At 44.9% G+C, this 17,545-nt stretch overlaps 1 protein-coding gene across 8 annotated transcripts in view; it reads right to left on the reverse strand.

The window, feature by feature from the left end:
- Positions 1-17,545, reverse strand: part of RNF220 (ring finger protein 220) — a 224,643-nt gene that overhangs the window by 11,990 nt on the left and 195,108 nt on the right. For 4 of the 8 annotated variants that reach the window (XM_061451458.1, XM_061451452.1, XM_061451455.1 and 1 more), the window contains 3 exons: positions 16,619-16,700; positions 1,450-1,558; positions 234-308 (listed from right to left, as the gene is read on the reverse strand). In XM_061451458.1, the coding sequence (XP_061307442.1) occupies positions 234-308; positions 1,450-1,558; positions 16,619-16,700 (266 nt within the window). The remainder of the gene's footprint in view (positions 1-233; positions 309-1,449; positions 1,559-16,618; positions 16,701-17,545) is intronic. The other 4 variants (XM_061451459.1, XM_061451454.1, XM_061451457.1 and 1 more) reach the window with 1 other exon arrangement.

Consider the following 17,545-nt stretch of genomic DNA (forward strand, 5'->3'; position numbering starts at 1 on the left):
CAGAGGAGCAAGCGAGGGGCAGGGCTACACTTTGGTCATGATGACTCCAATGAAACTCATTCAAGTCAAAGCCAGAATGGGGTTTTGAACTGCAAGGCTTGGGAAGTCTGCATGCACAGCACTCAGTTTAAAATAAAGCAAAAAGCACCTTTCCCTGTGGTGATTTAAAATAAAGTATCCCAGAAGAGAGGAAAAAGCCTGTAAGACAACAAGAAAGTAGACCAGAGCCTCACCAGAGTCCGCAGCCAGCATTCTTCACAGTGCACATGCCAGCACTGAATGGAAGTCAGGGGCATTGTGTAAGAGTCCTGAAGAGAAGAAGCAAAGAGATTATTGCCACAGCAGGGATCTACTGATCCTTTGCTCCCAAGCCCATCACAATGTCCTTCTTTGTGGATAACATTGCCTTCTATTTTGCATTAAAAAAAGTAAGCTTGTGCAATATGTAAGTTTGTATTTCTGTAATGTTTGTCTAGTAGAGGCAGAGAGTCCCCTGCAGTCCCTTTTTCTGACTTCCCAGAACTCCTGTTGGAAGCCCACAATCCACTCAAGTGGCGACCTGGCTCAGCAGTTATCGCAGGAGCATCTGAAGTTGCTGTAGCCACCTGCCATCACTCTCATCATAAGGTCACAGAGCATATGAAAACCAGTGACAGGGTAAGATTAATCCTTACCCCAACTCTTAATTTGGCAAGAACAGTTTAACTGCATCCTAAAAGTGCTGCTGCAACGTCAGTGCGCAGGCCTTGAGTATTTTCTATCATTGTGAATAAACCTCTGGAAATCAGCAGCAAGCTGCTTAACCTGAGACACAGACTGCGCTTCCACACCTACAAGCCGTGAGGTGGGGGAGAGAGCACCATGCATCAAGCTGAAGTTGTAGAGGGAGCCCTCACCAAGCAGAATTTTCTCCTATCAGCAGGGTAAAAACCTAACAGCAGGGTAAAAACCGAACAGCAGATGTGAAACTTTACAGGCTCACACCATCAGAGGGAGCTGCTGCTCTTCTTTAAGAAGGCCACAGCATCACCACAGAGCAAGCAGGACATCGACAACTTTTAAGCACTCAGGCAACATTCCTGTTTCCAAATCACATTATGAGTCTCAGAACACAGTTTCTGCTCTCTCCTATGGATGTAAATCTGTACATACAGGAAGGGGAAGCTGTTATCTGGGAGTTTTGTATAGGAAGGCTGTAAGCTGTCTCAAGTTGTGGCTTTTCTACCCCTCATACAGATGGACAGCTACAAATACCAGCGGAACAGTGTAATGCATATAGAAATTTCAATTGCTAAAATAACCCAGCACCTTCATATAAAAGGCTGATTGGTGTAGAGGGACAAAGGTGAGTTCCCCCACTCTACCAAAAAAAGGAGACAAGCCTCTCTCCTCCTTAGCAAAGATACCAAGGCATTTCTGATTCATTACCACAAGTGGAGTGCTACTCACCATGCAAATGAGACATTTATAGCGGTCCCCACGGGAAAGCTGCCTTTCTAACTCACGGACACGAGCCTTTAACGCTTCAAATGTTGTCACTGCCGAGTCTTCTGTTATTCTGCAAAAGATGATGGAGAGTGAGCATCACTGAGCACACAAGACTGGTCAAGAGTTTGGGGAGAAATGGATCCCATCACAGGTACCACACAGGAAATGGAAACATCCAACTTGGGCTGCAGAAGAATTCCTGGGAAGCCCAGTGTGAATTCTTTGAGGTGTCCTACTAAACACTTCCAAACGCATCATGACAGAACACAACGGTGCTGGGGCTGCCAGCTTCACAGAGAGCAAGTTTCCGCAAAACACAGGCATTTAAGGAACAGATTTGTTTGCTTTTTGCCTCTTATCCCCCTTAAGAGATTCCTCTAGGACGAAATGCTCTGGACAAAGTTCTGTACATTGCTCTAAAGCTGGTGAGATAACTTTCTGTAGACAATAGGAGCTGCTCTTCCCCATAGAGAATAAATGTCTTTGCTGGCCATCAACCAAACCACAAAATCAGCTCATTACATAAGATAACACAACACTTTTATATTACAGGAACTCCTAGCTTTTTAGGCTCCAATACTGAAAAAAAGAAGAAAACAAAGCGATGGACACTGTGCCAAAGGGGTGGCTATAAAAGCAGCTTTACAATCTCTGCTTTCCCATTTCCTAGGGTCATTTTTGATGGGCAGCATTATCTCTTTTGTCACACAGGTGCTGTGCCGAGGGCAGACAAGTGTATTTTCATGGTTCTGCAAAGCTGGTGAAAAGAGCAACTTGCCAACCTAAAAGCAAGGGCAGACAGCAACACTTAGCAAATGAGATGCAGGGAGCAATGTAGACAAGGATGTGTCACTCCAGCATGCTGCAAAAATCCCAATTTCTACAGTGCAGACAGGGAGGGACCCTCAAGAATTCCCCAGAAAAGGTTTAGAGCTTTATACTGACATTAAAGCTTTCACTCTTATGAAAAACCAAACCAGCAATTTTCATGTAAGTCAGTGAACTTCAGGCCTGTCCAAGCAGAACCAGCTCAGAAGAACCTGCAAAGTACCCTCACCACCAGGAGGTGCATCAATCACAGCATAACCCACAGCAGCACACACATGTTCCGCCTTTTTAGAGCATGATTCATCAACAGGTGGCTAAAACATAGGTCTAGTGGAATCACTGCAACTAATAAAGTGAGCTGCAGTCTCAGTACTCCTACTGCACGCATACATTCACTCCTTTGTTCATTAGTCACTTACTGCCAGCACGCAGGGAAGAACCTGAGGTATCTCCCTTGAGGTGACTGCTGGTTTCTCCCAAGGCTCTGGAAACAGAACTAGTTAAAAACCTTGAGTGATTGTCTAATTATGACACTTCAGAAGAAACCGCAGCTGCAGGAGTGTGTCTGGTTAAGTACCAGTGTTACAGAGCTCCTCCAAGTTCACTCCTGCCTTTACACGCATCAGACGCTCTCTGCACGAGTTAACTGTGGGAAGATCTTCATCAGGAGACTCATTGCAAATGACAGCTGCTGTGAAATGGTAACGATTTTAAAACTGCAAAAAAGGCAAAGAAACGCACATGTCCCCTGACAGACCAGTGGGTGAGGATTGCCTAGGGACAGGGACACTGTGGATTCAAGTCTGCGTACCCATAAATATTCTTTGGAGTGAAATGAAAGAGCTTCAGTAGCAGACAGTGCTCCCTGCTGTGAACCACCCACTTGCTCCTACTCACTGGGATAAATTATTACCGCATCCCAGCTTGGGTTCTCACCCTCAAGGAAGAGTTGTTAGTGTTTTCAAAGAAAGTCTAAAAGGTGTTAGTTTTGTCCAAGGAAGAAAGAGAACTATTTATTTATAGCTTGAAGACCATTCTTGAATGAGAAAATTATTTCCCTTCCAGTCTAGCCCGTCAACAAGCTGATGCTGGATGAAGGCTGCAGCTGAACTTGACTTTCTGAAATCCACTTCTCCCAGCACGAGTAAGGGCACTGGAGGTGTAAGGGCAGTGAGTGTGGCTTCTGCCAAAAGCAGGTGGCAAGCAGAGCCTCAACCCTTGCTAAATTCTCTTATTACTATCTGTGGAGCTATCTGTCCTCTGAAGGGCAGGCAGCTCAGCAAGGGAAAAGTTGATTCCTCGAACAGATCCAAGCAAAGGCATATCCATCCCCAAGTCCACCCCAATAACAGTCAAAGGAAACTCTTTCACTGTTTCACAAACAGTGAAAAGGAAAAACTTGCCACTGCAACAACCAGAGGAGATAGAAAATGGCTTGTTTATAGAAGCCTAAATGGCTGACCCCCATTGGCCAATTTCGGAAAGTCTCCCAGATAATCGTACCTGTCCAGTAATAAACGAATGAATCAGAAAAGGAGGCTGAATAGAGGTATAAGCAATAATGCTCAGAGGCTGCCTGATACAATGGCCAATCAATAGGAGGGCTGTAGATCAGGGTGCTAGTTAGCTGGAAAATTACCGCACCGCTGCGTGCGTCACGCTGTAGGGATCCTGGACAATCAATGTGGGAGGTATTGATTTAGTTATTATCACTTCATACGCTCCAGACATTGTTAAATATACATTTATTAACAAGGCTGGGGTGCATTGGTAAGAGAGGGAGCTTTAGCCACTGCAATATCTCCCAGTGCTGATCAAAGCTCAGCTGTGACAGACTTTAAACCCCATGATCTCCCTGCCAAGTGTGCATTCAGGACAAATCCTGATGCACAGTGTAGTGCTGAAGATGCAGCTCCTACCTCAAAAAAAGAGAGGTTTTGGCCGTAAGCGAGTATTTTGCACTTGAGAATTCAGGAAAGCCTCTTGGAGCAGCAGCAACCAGGGACAAGGCGGCCAAGGGTCAACCCAAAGTGAATGATAATTGCATGGCTGCTTCCAAAAAGCCAGAGGAAATGAGGTCAAGGGAAATAGGGAGAACATTAGTAAATAAAGGAAACTGGAACTACCTCCAGGGATAGAATAAAGACAAGAGTCACTTCCCATGTGTCTGGCTCCCGCGGTGGCCAGCACACTTGGGACACATGCCATTCCATTTAGCAACATTTTACCGTCAACCTGCTGCTTGTATCCTAAAGATAAGCATCTCTGAGGAGCAACTCTTCCTGCAGCAGCAATCTTGGGAACTCCCTCAGGCTTCCCTCTTCCGTGCGCACCTCATGTGCGCTTGCCCGGACACAGCTGGAAGCAGCTTGGGCAGTATTTTTACAGGGCAATGCCAGGGTGGAGTGAGGGTCAGAAAGCCAAGCTCCACACCCAGGGTAAGGCTGTGTATAAGTTACCTTGCCAAGGGAGGCAGAGGGAATTGCAGGGAAGAAGCAACTGGCTTCCACAGCCCTGCTCTCCCTGCTTTGCCTTGATCTCATGCTGGATATAGAAGGACTCTTTGAACAATTTTGCGCCTCAGTGCTCTGATTTGACGTGTTTGGATAACGTCATTTATCAGCCTCCAGAGACCTGCTGAGCACAACTGCGGCAAAAGCAATGCCTGGACCCCCAGCCCTTGCTCTTCTGGGGTTCCAGAACATGCGAGCGGCCTCACTGATGCCTGAACTGTCCTCCCTGGCTGAGGACCTATCAATAGGGCACATTCACGCTCTATGCGCTGTGGACCTACATCACCACAAACAGGAGCATGAGCAAGAACACTTATACAAGAGCAAGAACATAAAGGGCTGGTTTCTTGCAGAGGAAGCTTGGTCCTGCGCTTTTCTCTGGGCTTTGTGGTTAACTCCTCAACAACTTGGCAGTCGCAGTTGAGGAAGCTGGGTACCAAGAGGCAAGTCTGCGAAACTGGGGACACGGCATGTGTTAGTATTCAGCCTTTGTGCTAAATGCATGTTCTTCTACTGTTTGCAGCATCTCCCCCCGAGCACTGAAAATAAGAACAAACTTTCCTCCCCTGAGCAAATCCGTGCTTTGTTCAGGTAAAAGACCAGAAGAAGGGCATAAGAATACCCTGGGTAAGGAAAAAGCACCTATCTGTAGCTTTGAGCTGTTAGTCAGCAATCATCTCCTGGGAAATTCCCCTGGGAATCAGCTGCCCCCCTCTTTGCAAAAGGAAAAATAGACTTTAACCCAAACACTGGTTATTTGTTAAACATTAGCATGCATGTGATCTTTGTTTCTCCAAATTAAATCGAGCAATTGCTACCCGCTGTCCCAGTGGGCAATCACAAGCAATTCCGTTAATTAAATTATCTCTGATTCTGCAGCTCTGGAATCTCTCAATTGACTAAGTCTGTGCTTTATCATCAACAAAATACTGGACGGAAAAGGAAACAAAAAATGCTGATGTCAAAGTGATTGGCTTCAGTTAACCCTTCCCAGCTGGATATCAAGGGCTACTCAAGGAACTGTTGCACTGGAATGAGCCCAAGAGCAAGAGCCTTGTACCAGAGATACCAGTAGCAGCCGTTCACTTGTGTTTCCTTTCCTTTACGCAGAAAATCCACCACACCATTACGGCCTCCAGTATCCTGTGTATCTGAGAGCCACAGAAAGATGCAAACTGTTCACTACTGAAGAAGCAGAAAAACACCTCAAAGATCTGTGAGCCCCCATCCTCCCTTTACCCAGATCTCTCTCGATGTACCCTGCTGTTGACAAGTCTCCATAAAACATTCCCCTCTGGTTTATTTCAACTGGATATAAATTTCCCTTTCTTCATAAATGGCCACACTGTACACAGCATTCCATAAATTTTTACAATTCCACCGTTTGTATGTACCTTGTAAAAAACGCTTAGCACTGATTAAATGCACCACCAATAAAATTTCATGGGCTACTTTTGACACTTGATATTCTGACCTTCTTCCCTCTTCCACATGTATTTATTTGTGTTTTCGTATGCCTGTAAACACAGAGTGGAAAATGTACAGTACTGCTGATAAACCTGAGAGTGATGTCTTCATTTTTAAACAAAGCCTTTATTTTCCCTTGTCTGGGGTGAAGAACCTGATCCCAGCAGAACATACATGCCTCTTCCCTGCACCAGGGCCACAGGTCAGGTCACTAGCAGCTTACATATCATAAATATTAGAAACAGACTGGTCAATACTTTGAAGACAGAGTCAAACTAAAGTAAGATTCCAGGAGCAGAGAAATTGCTCCTGGCCATATCCAACCATGGCCACAGATGACAATTATCATAACCACTACTATGCTGCAGAAGAGAAAGCCTACTGCAGTCCTTGCATTGTGGGGCACAAACCTTTTAAACCTGATAAAATGATCCAAAAAATGACCCAGGCATCAGTGCTCAATCATTTAATTGCAAGCCTTCTCTCAAAACCAATTTACGTTTGGGTGAGAGGGCAACTTTTTCAGAGAAGAGACCATGTTTTATTAGCCTGTGACATGCTGTGCGTAGCTCCTGTGACACTGGTAGCACTGCAGAACGGCAGAGCATGATGCTGCTGCATTGGCTCTCACTCGTACATTGCCTTCAGCACAATTCCCCTGCTATCTGAGTTCTAAACACTCACTGAAAACAACCCTAAGCGTTCTGGGATAAAAACTGCTTCTGTTTTCAACCTGGTGAAAGAATCTGTCCCCTTTTTCAATTCAGCAAGCACCACCTGCGGCAAGCGCTATAGCTGACAATATGGGGAGTTTACTTTGGCAGATGTGGGTGAGCACCACTACAGTCAGTGGGAGATAAAGACACAAATGCCTCCCGCACTTACTGGAATGCAAGAACATAGCATAATGCTGAAAAAAAAAGTTTGTTATTAACAAGCAAAACACTTAAACGGATAAGGAAGTTTCTGAAAAGAAAAGTTACAAGTGGCTTTAAAAGGAAACAGACACAGCTCAAGCATTTTCAGTATGTTAAGTCTCTGAGAAGAAGTCCAGTGTCAGGGACTGGTGGCAGATTGACTACGAATCACCCCAGAACATGTGGGCTACTGGACTGGCATGATGCACTGTGATTTTATTTCACTAGATGAGCTGGCTGCAGCAGAAGGGGCCAGATCCCCAGCAGCAGAAAACTGCCCAGCAAAGCTGTTTGCAATAGAGCCATGTCAAATCACACCGAGTGAAGTTTAGACCCTCAGCCTGTGAGTGCCAGTGATAAAAGCAAATCTTCTGGCAAGATATCAATGTTTTAGGAGCCGGCTTCCCCTCTATTTAGCTAAAAATCTCATGTATTTGGTTTATTTGGTTTCAGACTAACCTTCTTTAAAAAGGTTGACTTATAATCCTGTAAAGCATTGTCACATGTATTGAGGAAGTTGGCAAGGATGCTAATTTATTGTCCTCTAGGAAAAAAAAAAGCAAGCCCTCTTTCCTTGATTAATGTATGTTTTTGTATTGTAAGATATTAAAGAATGTTGCTTCACCTGTAATTATAGAGAATAGTTTGTTTTGGCAAAGTGCCCTGGCTTCTGGTTGCCAAGTTATGAATAATGCAATGTTCCCCATTCTAATTTCCGTGTTCTAAGTTGTGAATTTGGAGTGGGGTGCATGCAAGGGCACACACATACGATGCTCTCTCAGTCATGAGCGCCTCTATTTTATACTTGCTTGCACAACTTGTTAATACTGGCATTTGCTTGCCAAATTCAGAGTTGCTTCTGAATAATTTCATCCTGATGCAAACCAAAATGTTGTCTCTTTTTTTCCCTACAGAGGAATTACTTCTCTTACATTGCATGCACTGTCACAATAACACTGAGGGGAGCTTACCGCTGCACGAAGGCGTTTTAAGGGCATTTAGTAGGGACTTGGGTAAAGATTCCCCGAAGAATTTAATGACAGAAGAATTCATTATGCTTTCATATCTCCTCCGCCTCTACAACACAAAACCCAACAATGTCTTTACAGAAGCGGGAAGTGAATTCAGGCACTGGCTCTTTCTCTCTCTCTTTTTCTTGGCCCGTGTTTCGCTGGGACACATGTGCCCAGCCCCAATCAAAACAGAGACAGATGGCCCAGCTGATCATTCAGAATAGAAGGAGCCTCAGAGTCAGCATGTTTAGATGCATATGTAGGGCTGCGCAGTATCCGCTGGCCACTGGGACTGATTTAAAAAGGCGGCTAGTGAAAGCCTGAGCTTGCGCCAAAATTCTAAATGCGCCATTTGAGCAATTATGGTTCGACATGAAAGCTGGGAGAAAGAATGCATGGGTCATTCTGATTTCGATTTAGAGACTATGTCCCCTGTTCCAAAGAGAAAACAAACGCAATCCCATTGCTTTACTGGAGCAGCTTTGGCGATAAAGGAAATAGCTATGCTACAGGAAAGTATTTTGCTGCAGCGAGGTTTCGCTGAGGCTGAGTTAGAAAATGATTCTCTGAACAAAAGTTCCTAAATAGAAATTACTGCACATCTAATATGTTAATATCGCAGTTCACTTTTCAGATGCATCCTTCATCCTGGTGACCCTAACTGTACTCCTAACAGACCTGTGAAGGTACACCATGGTCTCTATCGTAATAGAAGTCAAGGTTACAAAAGGCAGGCAGTGGAAATGGAAAATGCAGGTCCTCACCCTGCTCAGGCACATTGTGTTACAGGTTTCAGCCTACTGAAACTTGCCTTCACCCACAAGTAAACATGTCTGGATTACGACCACACTCCACGTATAGCTAGGCAGGTATATTTTTCTACTGGAAGACCTATGGCAGCTGTAACCTGTCATCTTACCGTGGCCTGGGACTAGTGGTAGCTTTGGTTGGATGATTAGGGCACAAAATTGTAAAATATCCCTGAAAGGAAAGAGGAATAGCAAATTCCTATGGCTGAAAGGTGCTCAGAAGGTTGGACACACAGCTGAGTCTTGCAGCCAGCCTCTGTTCACAATGAAATGCCTTCTACTCCCATGGCCTGCATCCAAACAGCCGAAATAAACAGGAAATATCTATGCTACTACAGCAGCACTTGGATTCATCTGCAGCCTTTTAAGGGCTTTGCTGTGGAGGTGATATGCTTTCCAGAACTTCCATTCATGACTGCTGATTGGAGGTACTCAAGGGCAGTGCGATAACACATCCTCCAGACAGCTTCCTACAACTGCTGCTGCCGCCCTAGAACTTTTACACTGCTGCTGTTTCCTTTACAGGGAAAGAAAGGATCAGAATTAGTATCATTTAAGGTAATCATGCCTTCAAAAAGAAACATGAGGCTATTAAAGGAGGCCACGGCACATTAGTATCACATAACCAATTGTGGTCCCAGAGCTGAAAGAGGAAACCAGCAGTGCAGAGGAAGGACAGGTCATGAGCCGGCTATCTGAGGGAAAAGCAGGAATGCTTATGTAACTGAGTGGGAAACAGCAGATTTTTATGGACAGAAACTATCAAAAAGGAAGAAAGAAGTAGTAAATAGGATGAAGTGCCTGCAAGGGGGAGCGAGTAAGGATAAGTATCGACGGTGAAGTGAGGGCAAAAACTCAACATGGATATTAAACTAAGTTAATTACATTACTTGCTACTACACTGCTTCTGTAAAGGCAGTGCTGGGCACTGTGTTACAGAAGGAGAAATGAAAGCACAATGAATTCTTCTGTCATTAAGTTCTTTGGGAAATCTTTACCAAGCTCCAGCTAAATGTGGCTTAAAACTCCTTCTTGCAGCAGTAAGCTCCCCTCTGCGGCATTACAACTGTGCCTATAAGTGTAAGAGAAATAATTACAGACTCTACAGCTGTTCCAGATACAGTTTAGTGAGATGTAATACAAACGGGGCTGTTTTTTTTACTGAGGTACTGTTTCATATTTATACTTACTAACTACAGTTAAATAAATGTATAAATGCATAAACCACCAAGAGCCATAATTACAATCATTCTGTTGTCATACAGCAGCTGGCACAGCACAAACACCTACTAAGTCTGTCCACAATAGCCAGTAAGTGCCAAAGAAAGCAGTAGCCCTATTAACACCAGCATACAGCCAGCCTGTGCAGCCAGGGCTGCCCTTCAGCAGATGCATGAAAGCGACAGCAAACTGGCAATGGATAGGGCACAACATTATCCCTTTTCTGCTCTTCAAAGGAACATTTCCATACAAACAGGGGTGCAGCCCATGCAAGAATAATTGTTACTTTTCTCTTGAGAACATCTGGGCACCGTACAAACATGGGTAAGGGAATGTGAATACACAGTCGCATCCTCAAAATATTTTCAGAAGGAACACAGCAACATCTACAATGCTCCTTCAGAGACGCTGTTAAACACAACAGGCTAATTTCAGGGACAAGTCCTCTCTCTGACAAGCTGCTCACACATTTAAGGGCAGAATTCGTCTGCTAGAAGGCAGCCTGTTTGTGTTTTATAAGCTAAAGTTTCTCTTACCTATGGAATAACTCCAATATTTCACAGGGAATCATCATCCATCTAACTGAAGTACCCTCTAACAGACCATCAGCCTCATATCCCCTTTGAAATAGCACAGCTGAGCACTTGCTGGGCCACGATTTATTTTTTACCTTCTAAGACATCTTGCTAACTCTATAGCTCAATAGTGACAGTCGAATTTCACACTGCGATAGCCCCCCATCGATTTTTCATTCCCAGGAAGCAACTCCACAAATTAAACTTAACAGCATTTCTGAAACTAAGGTAAAAAAGAAAAGGAAAAAAGAAAAGGGGCAGGGAAAGAGATACAAATGGAAAGATGTCTAAATTGTACCCCCAACATGGGAATGAAATTTCTTCCTAGGGTTTTCACGTTACGCGACAGGATGCTAATACTGCCGAAGCCAAGCAGCTACCCTGTGTTTGCAGAGGATTCAGCTCCAAAACACCACGGGTTCAACAGACATAAGAGTATATATGAGAATTTAAAAACCTATGGAAAACTGCCCCAAGGCATGAGACCTAACCTTTGGACACAGCTGCACTGAACAGGGATACCACCTTCCCCCATCTCTAAGTTCATACAGTCGGCCTGCCTCGCTGAGCTTCGTCATCTGCTAGCCTGTGATGAATCCACGACACTGATACAATTTCAGCTGGTGCACTGGTAATAACGGTTGAGACCATTGCAAATTCTACCGCACAGTTAAAAGAGGGAGCAGAATAAAGAAACACAGCCCAGCACTCTGCTCTCCAACACCACAGTCTAAGGGATGAAGGAACAACACAGTCGCACTTCATAAAGAAACAGAGCATCTGCCTATGCACCGTTTCAACACTGAACACCAGTATACATTACAAGCATGTATTACACACTAGTGAATTACTGAATGGAAGGAGTAAAACCTAGTAAAGACAACAATCTGGAACACAAGCAGCACAGCCCAGCAGTGCTTTCTCAGCCTGGCTCTGACAGTCCCATGTTTCAGTTCAGCTTCCTGGATCCTGTCTCAAGTTAACATGGGCTGATCTAGGACTGGACACACCAGGAGGATGCTCTCTCTCAGCAGAGCACAAAGGGTTAGTTCATTTATGACTCAAGCTAATTTTTAGATTCTGTCTTTGCTATATGACATTCCTGCCTCCCACCAAAGCCTATTAATGGTGTGACACTATAGCGAAGGGCTAAGAAGCACTTATCCTCTGGTGTCAATTCACAACAGCTTCTGTTTCCATCTGATGCACCAGCTTAAGCATGGCTCCTTCGCTTTAAGGCCTCTACTAATCCTCTGGCTTCACACTTACTCTGCTCCCATCTTGACCTGTCTGCCCAGGAGGAGGGTCCCCGGGACAGACACTGCTGTCCCCCCAACTGCTCTCACACACTTGACTCTTTGCACAAGGACCCCAAACCAAACTTTGTTTCATTTTAACTGATGCTCCTTCCTGTGCTGCCACACCAGAGCCCTTTTGGAACTGATGCTTTCAGAACAGCTGGACTGGAAAGAGGTAAGGTGGGAGGGAGGGGGAGGAAAGAGGAGGCAAGAAAAATAAAACAAATACAATTGCTTTTTGTCTCTAAACCCCTCTTTTTAACCCAAGGAGTGTCTCATCCAATGAAGCATGATGAGCATGAAGTGTTATATAAAGAAGATAATTATAAAGGGATTTAATGCTTGGCAGGCTCGTATTGGAGGTTTATAAGCAGAGGTAGCATACTCACTTAACCAGCCTTGTGTCCGGGTTTGCTATTATGCGGGTGGCGTGGCTGGGGCCAAGCGGAATCAGAAACAAGATTTGTTTTAAGGAAAAAAAAAAAAGAAGAGCACAGCCCCCTTCCCACCGAGGATGGCAGCTCCAGTCCCACCTCCTTCCACTTCTGTCCCATCCCTGATTAATGATGTTGTCTGCCTGATTTATGACCCACCCCAACAGATTAGAGTTTCCCTCTTCAACCTCCCCCCGCCTTTCACCCCTCCCAGAAGGCACAGCCACACTCCGCTGGAAATATTAGAGAATTATTAAATAAACATTCATACGTCATGTCTCTTCCCATACTGAGCTCATCGTAGTCAACGCTCAGCGGCCGGGTCCTGTTTGCTTTGGGGCTGACACCAAACAGCTGGAGTGATTCATGGAGAGGCTGGCTACAATGCTCTGTGCCATATATCATGCTCGCAGCGCTCCCTGCCCCGGCGGAGATAAACTGATCAACCACAACGGGCTGGAATGAATTTATGACAACACAAAATTGAGGAAAACAAATGGGAGGTGACCCAGTGGGCCACTAACCCAGACTCTCTCGCTGGCCTGCAATCTAGTCTGGTGGCAGAAAGCAAAATTGAACATTGGCACTCTGAATTAAGATGCTGGCTTTTAACCCCGGGAAACCTCAGTTTCAAAATGGCACCAGACCCTTGCAAGCAGCATTGTGGGAGGGAGGGGGGGAGGAAGACTTTTTGTGGGGAAAGTGCTTTCTGCAGCTCTCTGTGCGTGACAGTGCTTTGGCTGAGAGTACGATGTTGGTGGAGGAGCCAAGGAGGATACCTGCGCAACTAGGGGCTGGCTGCTCTCCCTGAGCAAAGCTGCATCTTGAGTTCAGAGACTCAAGATGGGCAGAGTCAAGTCTTCAGCAGATGGGCTGCAGCCAGTGCAATGCTTTCCCCATGAACCTTCAGGGTGTCTCTCCCAGACACCTCGCATTGGTGAGATTAGAAAGGTTCAGCAGGGCTGAGACACCCCACAGTGTTGGGACCAGGACAACTTCCTTCATTACCTATGGCTGCCACCTGAAGTTCAATGCAACACAGGTGAGCCCGACAGTGAAAAATCTGCCCAAGCTACCAAGGACCCAGGATATGCTGGGACCAGCATCATGTCTCATTACCTGTGGCTGCCATCTGACATTCAACATAGATGAAGTCAACCTTCCCAAGCTACTGATGACCTGGCATGGCACAAGGCGTGAAGCAACAAAGGCAGACTTACCCCAAACCCCATCTAGTTATTCAACATGCAAGAGACTTCCACCAGACCCTAAGTTTAGACTAAATTAACTTACCTAAGCAGAGCTTTAGCAGTGTGTCAAAAGGAAGACTACCTGCTGTACTGTATTAATGGATTAAAACCCAAACAAAACCACACTGCCCTCCTTGCTAGGCTTATTTTTGGAAGAGGGGAGGGGGAAGGAACGTCATTCTTATGAGAGAAGGATCAATAGCGGATCGCTGTTAACTCTATTAGGCACTGCTCTGAAGAGAGAGCACGGCTGACACAAGAGGTAAGCCATGTGCTTGTGGACAATTTAAAAAATGCTAATCAGATGCTGCGCAGGGTTTAACATGCCAATCAATACCGCTCAGATTTAAAGGCAAAAATTAAAGTTACAAACAATGGAGTAAAGTGATGCTGCCAAAAACTTCCTGTAAGCACCGCCCAAAACAAGAAAAATGAAACCAATTTAGCTCCAGATTAAGAAACAGGAACTGGAGATGAATCAATTTAGCCTGTTGGGCTGGGTCGCCATATATCATGGCTCAGCAGTGGAGTGGGAAGCAGTCAGACAGTGTGAAACCCTTCCCCCTCCTTTTCTGTAGGCTTCTAGCTCTGATCCCTGTTATCAATTAATTTAACAGAACCCCTCTACACAGACAAGCACACAGAGCATTCAGACTCCTTAAATGGCAGGACAGAAACTATTTATCACACACAAATCTCAAAAGGAAAGGAGGGGGGGGGGGGGAAAGAAGGAATTCTCCACCTGAAACACCATCTTGTTTTCTGAACCATGGTGAAATAAAAAGCCTTAAATAAAAACCTCTACCTTCTACTTCCAAAAAAACTCAACGTTACTGGAAACATTCAGCAAGGCACTTAAGGCTTTTCCTGTAATTTCTATTAGGTTTTGCTGACATTTTGGACCTTTTGTGGAACTGAAGCTTTAGTGGGGGAAGGTTATTGCAGAGCAAGGTGTGTGTGCGTACATGTGCGCGCACACACGCACATACGTGCTCCCTGTACTTCACAGCAGTGTTAGCACAAGTGTTGTTTGGAAAGGATTCCGGGATCCTTCAAAAGGTGCAAGCTAAAGCCTCTTTGATCAGATTATTAAAGCTATGTCAATTTTATCACTTGAGCTCAAGTGTTCTGGAAAATGTCAAATCCTTTCAGCTCCTGCAGTTTAAAGATTTTCAATAGGAGTGGATCTGGGAGGCTAGAGGGCTGCTGGGCTGACAGGCAAGAGGCCCAAAGGGAAGCCAAGCAGTGGCTGAGACAGAGGCTGACAGATTAGGGCAGAAGGGATGAGTCCTTGCCACCAAGACAGCATGCAGTGGTTGCTCACTCTAAGGACAAAGCTGCTTCTGCACTGACCTGCAAGGCCAAACTCAGTGGTCCTTGGACAGTCTGCTCACTGAGAAGCACAGACAGCCCATATTTGGGACATGCTAATAAAAAGCCTTCTAAAAAGGAAAGTGCCGAGACAGCAAAGCAGTATTAAAGTTTCCTCTTGCAGCAGGGAGTTTCCCAGTTAACCCCTAACTGTGAACATATGCTTTGCCAGGATGGCTGAACCATCAAGAGATCCCAAAATGTGCCAGGAACGCAAATTGGGACCAGGAGGCAGAAGGAGAACAAACTATATTTAAAACCCCCAACTTTACAGGAAATCAGCTTAACGCTATCACCAGATTTTTTTCCTCAATCACAAATTATCAATAGGTCTCAGCCTCAAAATGTAAATGCCATCTGTTTAAAACCCATAACTACCTCATTGCTTCCATCTCATTTGAGCTGTTTTGTCTCCCACTTGATCTTGGGGGAACATTTTATGTCAGGCAACAATCAACTTAAAACACATCAATTAATGCAGTCCATGGCAGCAGTGAAGAGCCTGCAGTTTTAGGCTTGGACTGTCGAATCTGCCTGAGCAATAAGTCACCATAGCAGCGTGTGAAAGGAGGCTGAGGACAGAGGTTGTTATTCAAATGCACTATTGTATATTCCAACACTTCTGAATCAACTGGAAAGGCTGCAGGTGAAAACCTCAGGAACTGAGGCCTTATTTCCATTAGCAACCATACAAAGATGAAATCTGGATCCTAAATGAAAAGAAATTATCTCAGTGATGCTTCTGTCAAGTTACAGGGCTGCTGGGATTCCCTTTTGCTGGAGAGAAGGAGCGTGAAAAATGCAAGTACCACAGAGAAAACAGAATAGAGACCATGTGAAGGAATGCTCTCAAAACCCAAGATGGAAAGATAAGGTAACTTCTCCGGTAAAAGCAGGATCCCATGATACATTTATAGCAGAAATCTTGCAAAGAGAGTAAGAACAATAAAAAAATAAGTACAGCTTGACAAGCCATTTGCTTTGGCCATGTTAAAGTGGGTTTGAATCTTCACCTCCTGTTCAAAGTCCCAGCTCTAGTCTAGGCTGTTATGCATCACTCAACATATTTGAAAACACACTGTAACTAAAATATGGTGGAAAACATGGATATATCTATTTACATGATTTAAAAGAAGGCAATTTGCAGTGAAGAAGCCATTTGGAAGTTCTGCTCAACTCCTTGTGATTGGGTACCTGCCCATGCAGGTTATCTGGGGAAGAACTGCCCCGCAGGCCCTCTGTGGACACAGCAACAGCAAGTCAGGACACCAACAGCTCCAAGTCCAGGCTTCACATTGGAGCACAACTTCTTTTCTCAGTGCTAAAAGCTTCAAACATGCCTACCCTCAGAGTAGCATTGCTTCTGGGAACACCAGGTGAGACGCTATGGTTTTTTAAAAAAAGAAAAATGAAAGCTATCCACTTTACACTCACTTTTCAATGTCACTGTTCTTACAGGTCTTCTGCATGGTCTCCTGTTTACTGCTTTCGCCATTACTCGTTGAGGGCATTTCTGCTGGGGAAGAACAGACAAATTAGTAAGAGGGCATTTGATCCTTGCAATGAAACAGTCTGAGTGAGTTACAGCTTCAGAAGCAGAGGATCCCTATGAGTTACTTTCATGCTGATTCTTGGAAAGAGAGAGGAGAGACTGATGCTACGTGTCCCTGTCTGGGAGGGAGGCCCTCTCTTTGGAAAGCACGCTTCTATGATTCAGGGCTGAAAATACAATTCCAACGGTCTCCCCACTTCGTACTTTCTGACCCTCACAGATGTAGCACTTGTTCAAGCCAGGATTTAATTCAGAATGATCTGATGTGGCTGCCACGCCAAAGCGTACTTCTTAAAAGTTGGTTCTGGAGCAAAACCCCTGCTCTCAGCTTCTCCCTTTTTCTGAGACCCCTCAGACATTGACAATATATGCCAGGTAACCAGTATGACAGAAGAGTCTGCTCACAGGTCTCCTAGTACTTGCAATCCTATGGCTCCTCCCAGCACTGGAGGAGGTGTGAGATACCAGCTGGAGATGAGCCAGGTGAACTGTCCTAGGGTGAGCCCCTGAGCTGTAGGTTCAGTACAGTGGCTTTGAGTAAAAGGTATGAAGAAAACAGCTTATAGCAAATGTCATTAGGGCTCCTTCCTCATCACCTCTGTGGCTGTAGTTACTGAAGCTGAACACACCTAAAGGCAACTGTTCCTACATCACAGAAAATAAATGAGATTGCCTATCCCACAGAAGAAAATGCCTGCGATAGATATCCTATGTTCTTCCATTTCATCATCATGCCTTTGGCAAAATGGCTCTACCCACCCCCCTCCCACTGACAAGCAATTATGTCTTGTAGGTACTTTCAAGGCTGG

The sequence above is a fragment of the Pezoporus flaviventris genome, unplaced genomic scaffold (assembly GCF_033815535.1).
Source record: "Pezoporus flaviventris isolate CSIRO_AGI_PZ_B2104156 unplaced genomic scaffold, CSIRO_AGI_Pfla_v1 ptg000013l, whole genome shotgun sequence".
NCBI classification, from domain to species: Eukaryota; Metazoa; Chordata; class Aves; order Psittaciformes; family Psittacidae; genus Pezoporus; species Pezoporus flaviventris.